This window comes from Labeo rohita, chromosome 8 (genome assembly GCF_022985175.1).
Source record: "Labeo rohita strain BAU-BD-2019 chromosome 8, IGBB_LRoh.1.0, whole genome shotgun sequence".
Taxonomy (NCBI): domain Eukaryota; kingdom Metazoa; phylum Chordata; class Actinopteri; order Cypriniformes; family Cyprinidae; genus Labeo; species Labeo rohita.
This window is the reverse complement of record NC_066876.1, coordinates 12,805,169-12,825,282: the sequence shown is the minus strand read 5'-3', so window position 1 is coordinate 12,825,282 and position 20,114 is coordinate 12,805,169. Positions and strand designations below refer to the sequence as shown.

The 20,114-nt window shown below is 36.4% G+C and overlaps 1 protein-coding gene across 1 annotated transcript; it reads right to left on the bottom strand.

The window, feature by feature from the left end:
- Positions 1-6,701: 6,701 nt before the first annotated feature.
- rflna (refilin A) lies at positions 6,702-19,628 on the bottom strand. Its single transcript, XM_051118047.1, has 4 exons — positions 19,356-19,628; positions 18,299-18,639; positions 10,937-11,046; positions 6,702-10,529 (listed from the first exon to the last, which is right to left on the bottom strand). The coding sequence occupies exons 2-4, from the start codon at positions 18,512-18,514 to the stop codon at positions 10,187-10,189; spliced, it is 669 nt and encodes a 222-aa protein (XP_050974004.1). The 5' UTR covers positions 18,515-18,639; positions 19,356-19,628; the 3' UTR covers positions 6,702-10,186.
- Between the last annotated feature and the right edge of the window lie 486 nt (positions 19,629-20,114).

The following is a 20,114-nucleotide window of genomic DNA, read 5'->3' as shown; positions in this document are numbered from 1 at the left end:
ATCACAGATTCTTTGTACTGACACATATCCAAATGGTGGGTGGATGTGTGTCCCTTTAGGGGGGTCTGGGGGCATGCCCCCCCAGGAGAAAATTGTACACATTTTAAAGTGGAATTCATTAATTTGGTGTACTTTAAGAACTCAAAAGTAAGAGCTCTAACCCATGTTCATTGTACAAATTGAACAAACAAAAAAGTTGATGACAGTCTGAAAAATCGGTTCTAGAACTGCCCCTGGTGAGAATATACTGTGTTCTTCCTTGACCCATGCTACACCCTTCCACTGCCCCCATTCTGGGCCCCTTTCAACCTCTGAGCCCTATGCAGTCTTTCCTCCTTTTCAAAATACAAATATCAAGAAAGGAGTTTTATGCAGGAAAAAAAAATATATATATATATATTTTTTTTTAAAGACCTGCAGAAATAGAATAAATATGGAAAAAGCTGTCTAGTAATATGTTAAACTGATATCCTGATTTACAGCTCAGATAATGTTCATTATCAAAAAGAGTAACATCTCTTAAAATTGTAACAACCTTATTTTTTTTTTTAAACTTTATTATGGACAGGACAGATCAGGAAGGACAGGATGTGATATGGGCGGCGGGATCGGGAAAGGTCCCCGAGTCGGGTCTCGAACACGGGAAGTCCGGAGCACGCTGCCCACAAGGCCATCGGCGCCGACAACCACCTTATTTTTGTATGATGAAATTATTAATAATAACTAGATAAAAAAGTTTGTCGAGACAAACTTTAAGTTGGCTTGAGAAAGCCTAGTCTGAAAGTTTAAAGCAGTTGTAATAGTATGGAAGCAGCTAACATGATTTAACACATTGCTTACATGATTTAACATGTTGTTAACATGTTTTAGCATTATTAGCTTATTGCTTGTATTTTTATAGGCTGATTACAATGTTGTTAGCATGATTAGCATGTTGTTATCATAATTTGCAAGTTACTAGAATGTTGTAAGCATGATTAGCCTGATTAGCATGTTGATAGCATGTTTCGCACATGATTAGCATGTTACTAGCATGTTTCTAACATGGCTAACATGTTACTAGCTTGTTGTTAACATGTTTCTAGCATGATTAGCAAAGTTGCTAGCATGTTGTTAGCATGATTAACATGTTACTAGCACGTTAGCATTTTTCTATCATGATTAGCATGTTGCTAGCATGATTAGCATGTTACTAGCATGTTTCTATCATGATTAACAAGTTATTAGCATGTTGTTAGCATGATTAACATGTTACTAGAATTTTGTTAGCATGTTTTTAACATGATTAGCATTTACTAGCATGTTGTTAGCATGATTAGCAAATTACTAGCATGTTGCTAGCATGATTTAGATAGCTAGATAGATTAGAAATATGAGAGTGGAAGCTTAAATAAGTCTAAATGGATTAGAAATAGTACATAGATGGGAAGCTTGACTGAGCCTCAAGGGATTCTGGGAGTTTAGATTTGAATTTTGTCAGTTGGAATTTGAAGAGTGTTGGCTCATTTGAACATTCCGTCAATGTAAGTCTATGGGATTTTTGGTGGCTTTGATAGTCTGGTTTACGAAAACCGTAAGCCGGATCAGTTAGAAAAGATAGAGCACACCGAGTCAGACCAGTCTGAAGGTCTGGGCCGAGTTTGGTGGTTCTAGCTTGAAAGCTCTAGGAGGAGGTAGATACCGAAATTCGGCTCAGAAGAATAATAATAATAATCTTAAATAGTTGATCAGTAAGTTGGCTTTCTCAAGCCAACTTAATTATTCACCTCAATACCATGGTATAAAAATGAACTACATGGCTTCTAGGTATTTGTATGAAGAACGGTGGTCTTAGTATTAATGCACAAACGCTATTAATCACAAAATACTGTAATTATATTCCATTACTGCTTTAATAGATTTAATACATGTATAGACCATTTCGCTAGATGTAAACATACTGGTCCCGATACACTTCCTGTTTCTTTTTTTTTTCTTTTTTTTTACTTTACACAAACATCACAAAAAAATACAACCAACATAACATTTGACTAGATGAAAATGTTACATTAGCACCTTTAAGATGTATTTGTATATGTGAAATTAAAAAACAAAACAAAACAGGAAGCGCTTCTGGACCAGTGTTGTTTACATCTAGTGAAATGGTCTATACATAATAATATAACACAGTTTGATATGTCCCACAATTCTGCCGCAATACCACAGTGCAGTCAGTGTTACAGTAAAAATAATCCATATTAAATGATTCTGACTATCGTTGCGCACAGTGTTTCTCCTGTTTGTCAGCGCTGTTTCATCTGTTTAAATCGCCATGTGATTGTGTTCTTCACCGAATTCAAGCGCTTCACTCTGGATCTCACAGCGCTGTTTAGCGCTCGCGAGTAAACGCTTCTGCTCTAGTAAACGCTCCGCTGCTGTTTGAACTGTGATCCGAGCGGATAAATGGTCCGTGTGGCGCTTCAAACGACTAGCACATTTAATCCATAACGCTAATTTTGTCTTTCCGTCCCCAAATTTAGGACCTCTTAAAATTAAAATTAAGACTTTTCTTATACTTATTAAGGTATTTAATACTTTTTATGGCTTTAAAAGTGCGTTGTCATTTAAAAGAACACTTGTTTATTTAAAAAAAAAAAAAAAAAAACGTACATAAATTCCGGACCTCTGACTGGATGGGGTGGGTCGTTCGCGCCACCCGAACCCCCCCTGGCTACGGGCCTAGGCTGTATCCGAAATCGCCCCCCTATACCCTTAAACAGGGGAGTATTTGAGGGGACAGCCATTTGAAGTGTTGTCCGAAACTTATGCACTGAACGGCTAGAGAATACCCACAATGCACTGTGCTTTTTTGTTGTTGTTGTGGCTAGAAGGGATGCAGCTTCGACCAGAAACTAACATGAAATGAATTGCTCTAACGTTACCTTTTGGATTGTTTTTTAAGGTGTACACCTACCCCAACCCTAAACTTAGTCCTTACTATAATACAATATGAATGAATTCCCGCGTCTTTCCAGAATATGGCGCCCGCAGCTCAATCATCCATCCATTCATTTTACAACGCGCTCGTCCACAAAGCTAATACAACACAGGCATAAATTCATTGTAAACTGATTATTAAATTGTTTAACTGGGGTGTATACATAATTTCCATGACAGAGTTAAGGGTAAATACTTTGAAACAGCAAACACAAACTATGCAAAAACGGCAGTCCTTCCGGTGCACTCAATGTACGAATTTACTCTTATAAGTGCACTACATTAGTGGGCTAATGTAGAAAATAGTGAATATAGGGGGCGATTTCGGATACAGCCCTAATTTACCCCAACAGCAAACCAATCTCGCGTTCTTGCATCTGGTCTTTAACGTTAAAGTTCTACGTCAGTTCTACGTCCTGACGTAAAACACGCGTGCGCTGCGACTTGTTAAGGACCAGAAGAATGCACGCGGATGCGTCGCGGAGGACTTCCGGGAGAGAAGAAGTCGTTGAATGAGTCGTTATTTTTGTTTTCTTTGCGCACAAAAAAGTATTCTTGTACTATTTTAACGATGTCCTTACTATGTTTCTGGACCTTGGACTTGGTAGGACCTTTGCCGTATATGGAGGGTTAGAAAAATCTTGGTTTTCATCAAAAATATCTTAATTTGTGCTCGGAGGATGAACCAAGGTCTTACAGGTTTGGAACGAATTGAGGGTGAGAAATTAATTACAGAATTTCAATTTTTGGAAACTATCCCATTAATGTTAAAACTAATATTAAAACTAATATTTGTTACCATATTTTAATTTAAAGCAGTTAAACAAAATGGTTTTGTAGAACAATGTGTTTTTATCATTAATGCACTTCCTTATTCTCATAGTTACTTACGTATCGGCAAAATCCTAAATAAATAAGGTGGATACATAATCAAATTGACCGTAAAGAAGTGAATATCAGTTTTTCCACTGAGAGGCATTAGTCCACTAATTAGTACAGTAGTCATCGAAATATTTCAATTCAAAGAATGTATGCTTGGCATTCGTACCTGATTTAGTGATCTTTATAAAATTATTTGACAATCCAGTCATGTATTAAGTAAAATTATTATGGAAATTCATTTGTCAAAAGGTGCAATAATTGTGTCCACGTTTAACCTACAGTCGGTGGATTATTAGCAGCACCATATATTTGCTGTGCAGCCTGTTCAGTTGACGCATCTCCTCACTCCATTATATTTGTAGGCATCAGGACACGTGTTGAGCACTAGAGGGCGCTGCTGACTGTCGTTTGACCTCAGATTCCAGTCAGGTTGTTTGCTGCAGCTCTTAATTTATGACAAAAGACATTTAACAGACTTGTTTTTATGCTGCTAAAAGAATGAAGAGCAGCTAAGGACTTATTATTTTGAACATTCTTCAGTGTGTCACATGGAGAGACCTACAGGGCACAAAAACCTTTTCACAAGAAAGGCTAAAATATATTTATATATTTAAGTAAATATATTTACTAAAATATTTACAATTATATCTGAAATGTGACCATTTTTTGGGCATATTTATTAAAATATATTTTAAATATTTAAGTATTTCCACTATATCTAAAATATTTTTTATATCTTTTAATATTTTCATATTTTGCTCTCCATATTTCAGTTAAAGAAAGTATATTCATATGCCACAAAAGTTAAAAACACTTTTTTGTTGTCTATAGAGAAACCCACAGGGCACAAACACACACACACACACACACATATATATATAAATGCTAAAATATATTTAAGTAAATATATTTTGTGTATAGTATTATGTATGTGTATTTTTCCCTTTTTTTGGTATATTCATCGAACTTTGTTGTGATTTCTTTTGAGTGTGTGTATGTGTATGTACCTTTTTTGTTGCAAAATAATTACTATATACTGTACAGTAAAAGAAATTTTAGCAAATGTGAAAAACTGTGACATTAGAAATATTTCCACTATATTTTAAATTTCTAAAAATATATAGTTTTATATTTTGGTCTCCATATTTCAGTGCAAGAAAATACATTCACATCTCACAAAAGGTAATGGAAATTGTTTAAAATATTTTATTTTGTCTAAAAATATTTAAAATTATATTTACAAAACTGGCAATTTTTGCATATTTATTAAAATATATTGTAACTATATTTTAAATATTTTAATATATTTTTTATATTTCATATTTTGCTCTCCATATTTCAGTTCAAGAAAATACATTCATGCCACAAAAAATCTTTGTCTATAACGTGTAAACGTAACATATTTGCATAAAGAATTAAAATTAGAATATTACATTATTAAATTTATACTTAATATTATTTAATATTTAAATTTACAGTGTTTATAGAGAAATAATGTAAATTGGGACACATTTTGCCACTGAGATGACTTACTCAAAAATGACTGAAAAAATGGCCTAATTATCCTGAATTAACCTCTAGTAAAGCCTCATGTTTGTGTAAGTTTCCTTGCATTATGATGATACTTAGAAACTCTGCCAGAAGTTGTGCACTCAATAAAAAGTAAAGAATATAAATAATTAAAATCACTGTGAATCATTAAAATCCACAAATGCATAGGAAGGGAAATATATTCGCATTAGTCCTAATGTGTAAACACATCACATTTGAACTGGCCGACTGTTCTTCTAGGTGTTAATGGGAAATGTCTGTTTTAGCGGCCTACTAGGTATGTTTTGTGATTCTGTGCCTTACTGTTCACAGAAGAGTGAAAACATTCAGCATTTTATGTTTAATAGCAATAAAATGGGCAAACAGTTTAAGTGGAAACACTTAATTTAAGCACAGTCTCCATCCTGTAAAGCAAATTCAAAGAACTGCTATCCAAATTCTTTAGTACCAGTTCGTTTATAATGACTCAGTCAAGACGATTCGCCAAATGTTTGTAAATCATTAGACTGGAGAAACTTGTTTGAAAGTTAAACCGTAAGGCGTGGGGGAAAAGTAGGCAAAATAATCTTTTGTTAAAGCGCGAGAAAAACATACACGAGAGACAGGAGCAGAAATTGACACTAAATTCAACTAATATGCAATTTAAACAAAGTTTTTGTGACTATGTTGCACAAGTAAGATTTTTTATGTCTTCCGCTCACAAAGCCTGCATTTATTTGATCCAGAGTACAGCAAAAACTGTAAAATTTAGAAACATTTTTTAATATTTATAGTAAGAGTTATTTTTTTAAAAATATTTTAAAATGTAATTTATTCCTGTGATTTCAAAGCTGATTTTTTTTAGCATCATTACTTTAGCATCATCACATGATCCTTCAGAAATCCTTCTAATGTTCTGTATTTTGTAATATTCAAATAAATGCAGGCTTGGTGAGCAGAAGAGACTTCTTTAAAAAACATTAAAAATCTTACTGTTCAAAAACTTTTGACTGGTCGTGTAGCTTTCATGTAATCCTTTACTCCTGTAAATGAGATCTAGCCTAAAGCGAGCTTGAATGCATGGATTAAAATGATATACGCTCCAAAAAGACTCAATGCCTTGCTCACGGCTGGCAGTTTTATAGGAGAACGGTGGAAGGGTTTTTCATCTTAAGCTGGAAAGTATTTGACCTTATTGGAAAGTGCTGTGTCAGTGATAATGTACATGGAAAACAGAGGCTCATTTTTACCTCACAGATCATTAAACATCCAGAGTTTATTACAGCATCAAAAGAAGACAAACACACCGGCCGTTGTAGGGTTTGGGGCTTTTATTTAATCAGTTTGGATATACATTTTTTTTCCTTAAATTATTTTCTTATCCATTGTCCAAAAAGAAAACCATTAAGTTGGGAATTATACAAAAATATAAAGAGAATTACGAGTGCCGTATGCCACATATACAACAGGAAAGTATTTTACAGAAACACAAATTGTGTTAGGAAATCAAACAAAAATCCATCTGTTAGCAGAAAGCATTTGTACACCAAACTAAAAACAAAACATCTCCCCTCAGATCTGCTTTCGACACATTACGAAAATTCCTCGATCAACTTATCAAATGTCCATCTTGAGTCAACAGGAAGTCATTTTCAGTCAGACATTCTTGTAATTTAATCTCTTATCAACCCCCGATCCTTTTTTTTTCCATCGGTTTGATTTGCATCAGTGTCATGGAATATAATGCACTAGTTTCCTGTAATACAGATATTACTTAAACTTAACTCTTTTGGAAAAGCCAAGCTTTTCCACTCAAAACTTAAACACATCCACATACCAGACGGAAACATGCTTTGTCATTGTTTCGCTATTTTTAATCACCAGAAGATCTCTATTACTGTGTATAAAATCAGAAATTAATAAAAACAAAATGAATGAGGTAAGAGATCTAAATTTACGAAACCCACTTCAGAATTGCAAGTGTATAGTCCAGACATAAGACAGACGTGACGTACACCTCCGGTCGAAATCTCTCTCAGCGCAATGCTTCGTTACATCTCATCGCCTGGCTAAACAACAACAGCTCTGCTCCACAAAAGAGTCTGCGATACATGAAAGCAGAAATGCACTCGCTGGAGGAGGCAGCAGCTCAGTTTGGTAATCTAGATTTTGGCTGAGACTAACTGGCTCCAACAGTGTCAGAAATTACTTGTTACCATTGAACGCAAACGTTATATAACCGTGTAATCGCAAAACCGTACAGTCTTCAGGAGTCTCTGTTCAGAGATAAAACACGTTTCCAGATCAGAATACGCTGAATTCTCTTATCTAACACATGCTAAATCCAGTCATTTCAAAGACCTTCAACCTCTTATTTTGGCCACTGAATTATTAGCACGTCGGGCGGCTTCTGAAACTCTTGTGCAAGAAATTATTTCACGTTTTTGTGAGGTACAAACAGAAAGGGAGGAAACATTTACGGTTGTATTTCCCTTTCTCTGAATTTTACTGAATCTTTGGTCCAACCTTTCAAGTGCTCCTACACGTCGATTTGCCCTTAGTCATACCAACATTTACAAAAAAAAAAAAAAACTTTCCATAAGTGCAACTTAAATACAGTTTATATTTTCTCAGCCAGTTCTGATAGTCTACAGATTTATGCCAGTAGACCTTAGTCATGGTTAACACATTAATTAACACATCTGTTTCAAATTCAATACAACAGCTAACCTGACTAAGGTCTAATGACTTTATGCTCTCATTCACATATACTGTGCTTATAGACCAATTTAGAGTATATGTCACTTGCAGCTGCGCATGCTTTGTGGTGGCAGAAAAACACTGGTAACAAGTGGAGGGAAATGGGTAAAATCTACCTGATTTCATGGTTCAAATGTACCTGTGGGAACGTACCAATAAGTACATATCACTGCAATTTCCAACAGAAATGAACATTAGAGGCGGTAAAAACGGCGAGCACTTGTAATTATTTTCATACACAGTTATGATTACAGCTCCACATTTCACTTTTAGGATGTAACAAGCTTGCTCAGAATCGGAATCCTTGGGTACGAATCCTGTGAAAAACATGACTCGCGATGAAAGAGCTGACAGATTGAAAAACGCTAAAACGGCATGCTTGCAATTGTGTTTTTATGTCACATCCGCTTTTGTTTATACTATCGGGTAGGTCTAGGTGTAGTGCAGATGGTACGTTATTTTAAAACGTCACAGAGAGTTACAGTTATAGCGTCACTCAGTGGACATTTCAAGTCAGAAATGCGGTGGCACATATAAAACCAGTGTCATATAAATGTAAATGTACGCATCACTTTTTTATCACCACTCATTGGACATTTCACATCGAATATGTCACAAAACGTACATGCCGCTATGTATTTTGCGTCTTGTGAAAAAGTTCCCACAGGTACGTTTTTGTCATGAGATCAGGTTGGGTAAAATCCACAGAATAAGAGAAAAAATTTATTGTTTCATTTGAATTTCAGAATCGGAATGCAAATAATTTGATAGAATACTGTCATTAAAGCCATCTGAAGCTAAACGCAGATGTTTAAATGCATGAATCCTGCTATGATTACTCTACTTTTAAAGCATAAATTTGATTTAAACAATAGGTCTACATAATATTTACATATGCAGTTCATATTGTATTAGCCCTACAGTTACAGCATGAAATAATTTTTAAACCTATAACAATTTACATGATATTTACTGATTTTTATATCACAATTCTGACTATATTTCTTACAAATGCAGGTTTATATCTTGTATTTCGGACTTAATAACTTGATTTAACTCAACAATATCTTGTCATTTCTGATGGAAAAAAAGGCAGAAGTGTGGGATATAAACTCATGATTCTGAGCCGAGGGGAAAAGAGAGAACGACTGTGATTTGTAGTATCAGGATTTATCAAAATTTTGAAATATAAACTCAAATGTACTTCTTTATTCTTTAATTCCATGGCTTCCATAGACTGCTACTTGAAAACTGTCATTTTCTGCCACCAGAAAACACGAAATTGGACTATAGACTTTGCATTTTGTTTTAATAATGAGCTATTTCCTGTTTGAGCATTTGTAAGAGTAAGCAATACTAAGACGATAAAGTAGGCCCACATGGACTCCCCATGTTTTTGCATTTGTACATTATTGGCAGAATCTTATTGTATAAATAAAATGGAAAATGACATAAAAGTCCTATGGTTTTATTTGTGGATTACAATCATCACAAATTAGTTAATTATCAAATTAGTGGAAGTATTCAAATTAAAAAAAAAAAACAATGTGAGGCACCAAAATGAAACCAAGCTAAATTTTTAGTATATCTGACACATAATGGCTAATTTAACTTTCGGAATTTGGACTGACGTTCTTTTGCATTCTGTGTAAATCTGCAGATCTTTTTGTGGAATTCTGCGGGCTCAGGTTCCTTGAAGGCCTATGAATCACCAAACAACAGAAACTGCCCCAAATGCTTTTCCCTCCACCTGACTGGTACGACTGGATATTAAAATTAAAAACAAAAAACCTCCAGATGTACATAAATACATCACATGTAAAGACCGCAAACACACACTCAGCTCCATGTCATCCCCGCTATCAAGTACCAATGTCACTGGAAGCCAAAGAACAAAATGACCCTCACTGACTTTTCGTTTCTTTCTTAAATGTCTCTTGCCATCCGTCGTTGAATCAGGGTTTTAGTCCATGTAGCTCTTTAACCAAAGGGAGTTTTTGAAATTTGGGAGGGGTAACACATCTCTCATGTGTGTCTTTCAGAGGTCTTCTGTGTAAATGATGCATGGACTGGCATCCTCGGTGGACTCCAGCCTGACTGTGGACACAAACCGTCGGCGCCCGGCTGCGTTTCTGTTGCCGTTGTAGTTCAGCGTGGTGCGGTATGTATTCCGGGTGTGCTTGGGGAACACGATGGTCGTGCTTTGGAAGTGTAGCGGCCTGTGCCGTGGCTCAAAGTGAACCTCTGACTTGTAGCTGCGCCACGTGCAGTTATGGACGGCCACCACCGTCTCGCTGAAGGATGTGGCGGTCGGGACCTGGGCGCAGAACACCTGGTCACGGAAGTGTCTGTCTGAAGCGTACTTCACCGCAGAGTTGAACCTGACAGTGATCGAAAGACAAGAATTCATCAGCCAAACATTATTCAACTAAGAATAAGGTAAATCTGTAAGTTTAAAGAAATGTTACGATGCAGAATAATGAGGAAATATTTCATATTTTCCACTATTTCTAGATCAGTAGTCAAATAAGTACATTTGTGACACTTAAAATATGACTTGTACAAAAGGTCAGATGTTCTTCCATTGAAGCTGAGATGGTCTTTCTCAAGTCATGATGGAGAACATGATCATCAGGAGTTACAAGTTAAAACGAGAAACAAACTGACATTAATTTCCATGTTTTTAATGTTTAATTAAACTTTTTAGCCAAAATATAAAAACTGATTTGTAATGAAAAAATGCAAAACCCTCATTTGGTAGTTAATGGTGATATGTAACACCACTTACTTGATCTCTTTTTCTGGTTTGGGGTTGACCTCAATGCTCTCTCCATAGACCACAGGGTACATGCGTGACTTTGCATCTGGACCTTGAGAGTTCAGGAGCAAGTACGGCAACTACACAGGAAGACATTAAAAGACACAGGAATTAGCCATCTAGCTAGCCATTGAAAACCATAATAAAATATTCATGCATTTTACATTAAAATACTTGACAGTTGATGCATACATGATGACAAAACTGTACAATTAACCACTAGCCAGAGCAACTTTCTTACATGTTTCATGTCTCATATTATTTTGTGGTCTTTACTTTTCACATAAATTTAATCTCAAATCAATTTTTCATTTATTTAATGTATTTAAAAAAAGCCATCCTAGGTGTATGTGACTTTCTTCTTTCAGACAAATGCAATCAGAGTTATTTAAAAAACGCCCTGGCTCTTCCAAGCTTTATAATGGTAGTAAATGGGTTTTAAGATTTCAGAGTACAATAAAGTTGATCCATCCATCATAAAATGTACTCCACATGGCTCTGAGGGCTTACTTAAGGCCTTCTGAAGTAAAGCAGTGTGTTTGTGTAAGAAAACTATTCATATTTACAACTTTAAAAACTGTGATCTCTAGCTTCTGTTGTATGTGCGTTCACGAGAGAGTGGCTTTTCAGCGGATGACATAAGTGAACGCGGAAGTGATGAATGCAGAAGTGCAGTGGAGAGAGCAAAACAAAACACCGGTCACAAATTAAAAGTACAAAACAAGGATTGGTGACAAAAAATGTTGATGGATTTCGATATAAGCCAAGAGGAGACTGGTTTTCCTTTGCTGTAAACAAAACTTGGTTCTCACAAGACTAGCATATTTTTACCAGAGCTCACAATACGCCTACATCCTATGTCATCCGCTGGAATGCCACGTGTATACGACAGTTAGCGGAAGCTAGAGATTATGGGTTATAAAGTTTTAAATATGGATATTTTATAAAAATGCATCAAATCACTTCCGAAGACCTTCATTCAGGGTTCATACAAGGTGCTTAAAGTACTTAAATTTGACTTTTTGAAATTTAAGGTTTGAAAACTCTTGAAAATAGCAATATTCCTGAATTATTGAAAGGCAGTGTATCTATGAAATAAATGTTTTACATTTTGTCAATAAGCACATATCTTTTGATACAAAATTCACACAATTAAAAATCATACCTTTTTCGCTTATTTCAGTTCATGTCAGAAAACAATCGAGCTAAACAAATAGTAGTACTGATAGTGTTGTGTAAATATGGCTGAAGATGCGAAGAGAGGAACAGGTGAACCAAATCAATTGAGTTATTGAGTTATATTGATCAGTTGAGTTATATTACGCTGGAACCACTCCACAGTTGATTCAAACTCAGGACTTTGATCATTCATTTCAAGTGATTCACTAGCAAAAACCAGATCAAATTAAAAGAGCCATTCATTTTCAATTTTCAACATTGCTTGTAACGATTTTAAAAAGCACGGAGTGATGGGTGAAACAGAGCTTTTCCAAACTCTGAATCAGTTAAACCATTGTGTTGCAAAATGATTCACGGTTTCGAAGAGCTCCAATCGGATCGCATATCGCAAATCATTTGTTTTAGACTGGGACTTCAAATTGCATATCGCAGATCATTTGACTTAGATCAGAAGGGGTTCATGAATCATTTTGTGAATTTAATTATTCAGGTTAAATGATTCGCTATCTGAGTGATCTAAAATGATGGTTGGCAAATCATTATCCAGATCGCAAATCATTTGATTCAGATCGGGACTTCGGTGTGGGTTTGCAAATCATTTGTTTCATATTAGGATTTTGGAGCGGTTTTGCAAATATTTTATGTTTATTTTTCTTAAACAGTAGGAAACATCAAACCTTAAAGCAGTACAGTTATCAATCGTGGTTTTACTATAGTTTTATGATTGATGGACGCACTTTATTGGACTTCAAAATCTCAACACCCATTCACCGCCATTATAAAGCTGGGAAGGACATATTTTAATATTACTCCGATTGTATGTGTCTGAAAGAAGGAAGTCATATACACCTAGAATGGCTTGAGGGTGAGTAAATGATAGATGATAATTTTGAGGTGAACTATCCCTTTAAGTAACTTCTATTATCACAAAATAAGCCCCTTAAGGTAATAGGAAAAAATGGTTTGTCCTCTGAATCAGAACACTGGTTTTAGCAATATAAATTTCAGTACTTCAGCTTTTCAATTAGTTTTCAAGGCAACATTTCAAAAATTTTAGTTTGTTTTTCATCTAATAGTTATATTGTATTTTATAGTAGTTTTTGTTGTTTTGCATTAGTGCCGTCTGCGTGCGTGTGTTTGTCTGCATGCTGATATGTATATTTGGTGCTCAGACAAACGTCGACAATGCGGCAGTGAGTGTGGAGCCGGAGCGTCCTGTGCCTCCACCTGCTCCAGTCATCAAACACACACACACCACGTGAGCGCTCAGCACCTTCCTCAGTGTCCAGCACGTACACGCTCTGCTTCTCACTCTCTGTCTCTGACACCTCATAAAACCCAATTCCTCAGCAGCGTATCATCAGCCCAACTGTCATCTGACCTGACATGGGAAACGTGGACTCTTCCTGAGCTCAAGCGGAACATTTTTTAACTCGCACAGCCGGTAAATCAAGAAAACAGTAACTTTTATAGTCTCGCATTTTAATCTGCATTTTTTGCTTCAGTACATTTAAGACAGTTTGTTATGACTGAACCAGTTTTGAAGAATCAGAGTAATTGTGATGGTCCACAGGTGACGACGATGTCTGTATGCAGAAAGAACTAGTGCTGTGCAAATACAATCATATATCATTATATTCTTTTTCTCACAAGAAGCACATTTACAGTTCATGAAATGGCTTTTTGAAACCATTTCTCAGTGTTGGATAAAAATAAAGCACTTGCTTGGTCTCATTCAGTCACAATCTATTTATGATATTGTGATGCGCTGCATTTTTACATTTGGTTTTCAAGTTGGCAGAGGGTGGTCTGGCTCAGTTTAAGCCAAGAAAGTGAGTATATAATTAGCAGCAAAATTAAAACCGCTTTTTTTTTTTTACTAACATATATGCTGTTTATGAGAGTTTTCTGGCATCATGCTGTTGTCTCATGGATGCAGGCCAGGGAGAAAGGGATCGCGTCCTTGAGCATGTGCGTCTGTGTCCATATGAGTACAAGAGAGAGCGTGTGTTAAATCCAGGAGGGATACTGTGTCCACTGTGCTGTTATACAATGTGCTGCCACACCACCACAAACAAACCCTGTAGGCTCATAGTTACATTACAGACAAGATCTCAGCAGGGACAGAGCAGTTGAAGGTTCAACATGGCGGCTGCATTGAATGCCATAGACGCCATACAATATCTTAACCAAAGCTTGAAAGGGAGTTTGTCATTACAGTGGCATCACTATATTGACTGACTGGGTCACGAGGTGTAACTACAGTAAGTGAACATTTGAAGTGGATCAAATGCCTCATCGAAGTTGTCCTAAGACAAGAACGGGTATTGTTTTGGTTTTAGGACAACTTTGATGAAAGGTTTTGATCCACTTTGATCCATGTTGAGTACTATATTTTATCCAAGGAGGTCTATAATACCAAGAGAAAGCCAGGTATTATACTTAAAGGGATAGTTAACCCAAAAATGAAAATTACCCCATAAGTGTATGACTTTCTATTTTCAGACGTGTACAATCTGAGACATATTACAAAATGTCCTAGCTCTTCCAAGCTTTATAATGGCAGTGGGTAGTGGTCCAGAAAACACCGGTCATGAAATAGAAGTACAAAATGAGGATTTGTAAAGAAAAATATAAGCCAAGAGGAGACTGGTTTTCCTTTGCTGTAAACAAAACTTAGGTCTATATCCTACGTCATCTGCTGAAATGCCATTCTCTTGTGAAGTACATCATGTAATTTTCATTTCTGGGTAAACTATCCCTTTAAAGGTGCTCTCTTGGCTGTTGTTTGGGACTCTATACTGACATCTAGTGGCCTGAACTTACTGATTGAATGTTTTTATTCACACTGGAGGTGTCTGATTGATCATTGCTTTGTTTGGTTTCATATATTTTTAGTCTGTAGTAATATTCTGGTTGCCATACTTTTACTCTGGGCTATGCTGTTGATATTTATGTCATGTTTGTCATATTGTTTTGTTTGCTTGTTTTGTTTAAACATAATGTTATTTTTACAGTACTGGCTGAAAGCACTACATAATTGTATGCTGCTTCTTATTAGTAGTAGTTGTAGTATTTGGTGGTAGTAGATCTAAAGCACTAAAAACTAAAATCAGTTTTAAATGCAAAGGCATTACAATATTGCAATGTACAGTATGAAAGATTTGCTAAAGATTACATTTAACAGTGTTATCAAATTAATGGCATTTTTAAAGAATAACCAAGTAAGAATAATTAGATAATAATTACTAAGAATAAGTAAGCGTTAGATAGACAGCAAAGATAATCTACAGTTGAGGTCTAAAGTTTACATACACCTTGCAGAATCTGCAAAATGTTGATTATTTTACAAAATTAAGAGGGATCATACAAAATGCATGTTATTGTTTATTTAGTACTGACCTGTATAAGACATTTCACATAAAAGAAAGTTTACATATAGTCCACAAGAGTATATAATATATAATATAAATAATGTAAATAATGACCTCGTTCAAAAGTTTACATACGCTTGATTCTTAATACTGTGTTGTTACCTGAATGATCCACAGCTGTTTTTTTTTTTGTTTGTTTGTTTAGTGATAGTTGTTCATGAGTCCCTTGTTTGTCCTGAACAGTTAAACTGCTGACTGTTTAATATGATATTTAGGCAAAAAAAAAGGGGTTAGGAAAGGGAAAGGAAAGGGTTAAAAAAAACAAAAAAACAAAATGCTAAATTTTAAATAAAAAATAACATGCATTTTGTATGATCCCTCTTTCTTTGGTAAAATAATCAACATTTTGCAGATTCTGCAAGGTGTATGTAAACTTTTGACCTCAACTGTAAATGTACGAATACAGGAACTGAACTTGCTCAACAACATCGATCGGTATCAGTACATTAAAAAAAACCTACTGCACTCTCATAAAGCGCACCCTTTACTTTAATTTCAGCAAACAGAGGTCATCAGTTTCTTATGCAACTGACTGCAACAGCTTTGCTGTTAGACCTTCCACACTAAAATAGATTGGAGAGATTTTTTTTTTTTCAACGTCATGCAAACACAACTCCCAAAATAGACCTGCAGCCACAAAATGAGAGGAAAAAGGCAGACATATCCTCTGCAAGCATGCATACTGCATATAGTATACTGTATGTACATGCTGCGATAGACACCCTCGCAAAGCAAGCTTGCCATGAACGGAAAATACAAAGTGCAGCAAAACAATGATGGCTTTGTATGCCTACGTTTTCTTTTCTACTCTAAGAGAGCATTTGGTCCTCATATACTGCATGTTGCCTGCAGGCTCAACCACATTTGTATACATTTAAGTAATAGGATTTTGCAAACAGCATATTCTGAAGAACTGCAACAGAGGGATGTTTTGTTGACATTGGCATGAGAGCTTTCCCCAAAGTGTTAAACACATTGCTAAAAAGTATAAAAAATTCACGTTGCACAAATAAAATCACACAGCTCCTTTCTATTTTACTGAGCGAGACGCTTTATTGGAGTGGCGTCCCAACAAGTGCATGCATGTTTCTTAAAGAGGAGTGTCTGAGTGATCATTTATACACTCCAAAATGCCTTTAGATACGTGTTCTTAGTGGCATGCTCGGGCAAAGCATTTATGCACCACGACAGAGACAAATGCAGCTTAATCACATTCACACTTATCAGGTCAGGCCTCATACCAAAATCTGTTTTTTTTTTTTTTTTTTTTTTTGCAAAGCTGTGTTTTCTCAGGGAAAACAGTCCTAGAAGATGCATCTAGAAGTGTTAGAAAAGATAAAGCAGCCTTAGTTTAGTACGAAAGTGTACTTCGATTTGATTGGATGGCCGTGTCAGATGCAGACACTGTTAGTTTAGTGTGCTATGCAACCTTTCAGAGGCAGAAATAAGACTCTGGGTTATGCCGAGGCACTTGTGCAGTTACTATACTGTAACGCGAACATGTGCTGTCTAGTAATACTGTACCAGTATGATATATATGTGTGTGTGTGTGTGTGTGTGTGTCAGCACTGCTTGTTTGTTTGCACATGTGTGTAGGTGCTGTAAAAGGGTTGCTATGAGGAAGCTATGAGGGACAGAGAGAGATCGGTTACAGTTACCACATTGACCAAACACAAGGTCAACTTGTTTACAGAAACTCTCTCTCTCTAGTTGCTCCTTGTCATCCCTGCTTCATTAGAGTGAGCTTCCAGAGGCACGAGCACCTGAACACCTTTCTATTTCAGGATTCTGCTCTTTTCTCATTATTTGTCTCTGGCCTCCACATTGTCAACAGTGTCTGTTTGTGTTTATGACAAACTGCATATGCATTTTTATATACTAACGTGTTGTTTTGTTGTTTGTCTACTTCATTTAACCACTGGTTGCTTATGTGACTTTTGAAACTTGCTGTTCATACAGAAGCAGCTTGAATGCTGGCAGTATGAATGAGTAACTAAGGTCAAACACTTTAAACGTTTGTAAATATCATCTGTATCCATAGTGAATATGACAGGCATATTTTAATAGATCTGCGCAAGTAGTCATATTACAACTGATATGACGTTAAAATCGGAAATATAAATACCTGTATTTTCTAAATGCATGATATTGATCTTATTGTACTGTAGTCCATTTAAACCTATTGCTTTTTTGCAGTTAACCTCAAACTCGCATTTCAGGTCTGCTTTCATCTAATCAACAACCGAGCAAAGTAATTTTTCTTTTTTGATAATCCTTTTCAATCCGCAAAAAAAAAAAAAAAAAAAATCTGTATCTACTTTTACTTCTGTCAAAGGACAAAACTGATGGAAGACAACAACTGGATCTAAAACCTTTGGATGACACACAGCTCATATCTCCAAAGCCAAACATGAACACAAAGTTCAAATGTCACTCATGTTTATAACTCAAGTGTGTGGGAAGTAACCATACTCAAAAATGCAAACATAATGCATTATGTGCTTATCAATTTCACTGTTTTATCCCCTTTTAAAACCGACTGCTTACACTCGTAGATCTCATGCATGTGATTTACCCAAGTAGGACATGTTCCTGCATTAACATCCTCTAAGCAGTACCCTAACCCTACCCCTAAAATCAGTGCCAGCAAAGGATTTTGATTGAGAAACATGTCCTTCTTAGGTCTCATTTGAGCTCTGAGGCTTAGATAAATGCGTACCAGTTTGCCTTCCCGGCTCTCCTTTCTGCAGTATCCTTGCAGCTCATTTGGGGTCGAGCAGCTGCCGGAGCGCGACTCGAGGATCCCCGGTGACAGAGAGTAGAAGGGCGGACTGGGGCTTGGAGGGAGTCCTGAATCCGGACTATCAAGCAGTCCCTCCCGATTCTTTCCTTTCAAACTGTCATCCATAGCTTGCAAATGTAAATGCCCCACCATTTCTGGAAGAGCGTAAATGTTTTAAACCAGTTGAATGCACTCCACTAAAGATGATATGAGAGGTATAAACCTAAAGTCCCATATCAGAGACACAGATGGAGGAGTCCTGGTGTCCCAACAGATGCCTAAAATGAAAGTATTACATAACATGTTATATGGGAGAATGGGTTAGTTCAAATGAAATTCACTAATAGTTTGCTATCAGTTTTGATTCCAGTGAATCAATTTCTATATAGACACAAACAAAGTCTGGTCTGGGGTAAGTTGTCACAGCAGATTCTGTGAACAGTCTACTTTTGGCTTTTCAGCTAAATTAAAACAGTAATGAAACACGGGTAAAGTTAATGAAAAACAAAGTGAAAATGTAAACGGTAACTCTATCTCAAACTATTGGTTTGCACCCCCCCCCCCCAAAAAAAACTATTATTATATAATAATATTTGTATACATGTATACCGATGTGTGTGACAACTTGCCCCGAGCTTACATGTATATGAGAAACACACACGAAACCTAATGTTTACTGAGACACAGCACTTGTGACAACTGGCCCCGGTCTACCCATTTTACAAAAAATGTTGCAATTCATTATAAGATAATTACTAATAGATTTACAAAAAATAACTGTCCTTATGCCCAAAATACCGCCTAGGTAGGCAGCTCATTAGGTTTCGAAACACCGCCGAATGTGTTCTCAAACGTGCGCGTTATAATACATAGACGAGTTCTAGGTATTTGTACTTATGTAATTAAAAGACAAACAAAAGTCATGCACAAATGCACTCTATTGTACATTTAGACTATACTAATGAGGAAAATATGCTTAAAGAGTTTTTGTTACCTTTGAATTTAGAAATCCCGCCGGTTAAATCTCCGCATAACACTCTAGTTCATGATCTCAGAAAAAGAGTAAAATCCACAACAGGCGCGATGACTTCCTCGCAAACAGTTTAAAAAGTGCGAGAAGGATACCAAAAATCTGTAAAGTCTCACAATAGTCCCCAGCTCGTTAGTGCCGGTGTCTTCTGCGCGTTTCTTGCCCTTCTGGAAGCGCAGAAGTGTCTCTGGCAGCGGCGATGCGCCTGTCTGTGAACGAACAGAGAGCACACACTGACCGCCAGCCTTTATGCGCCTGGAGCCAATCCAGAGCCGCCGAGGTTGATGATGTTTTTACCAGCGCTGGTCAGCAGGGGGAGAACTGCATTTGACAGTTCTGACCTACATTTACGCAAAAAGTTTAGTGTTTAGCAACAAATTTGGAGCAGACTGCGAACCTTTGTATAAAACTGTCCATTTCAGAATGATTTAATATTGATTTGTGTTACTGAAATCAAGAGTGAAATGAACCTCAATGATTTCTGAAGAACATTTGTGGGCTTAATTGGCCTCAGCTCTTCAAAGAGTGTATTGGGTTCCTGTGGGATTAGTGTGTCACACTTTTGAAAATGAGAGTGACCAGGTTTTTGGCAGAGATACAGCTTTCATTTTCTGTAATGTAAATTAATTGAGCTGCTGAGAAAGACATTGAGGACACTTCATTTTAAGTCAGTCAGGCTGACAGCTGAAACAGGGACACAGCTCATGAAACAGGGTGTGTCCT

Coding starts and splice junctions, on each gene's coding strand:
- rflna (XM_051118047.1), bottom strand. CDS start 18,514: ATGGTGGGGCATTTACATTTGCAAGCTATGGATGACAGTTTGAAAGGA. Junction 11,047..18,298: donor AGAGCCGGGAAGGCAAACTG/GTACGCATTTAT, acceptor CTTCCTGTGTAG/TTGCCGTACTTGCTCCTGAA. Junction 10,530..10,936: donor AAACCAGAAAAAGAGATCAA/GTAAGTGGTGTT, acceptor GATCACTGTCAG/GTTCAACTCTGCGGTGAAGT.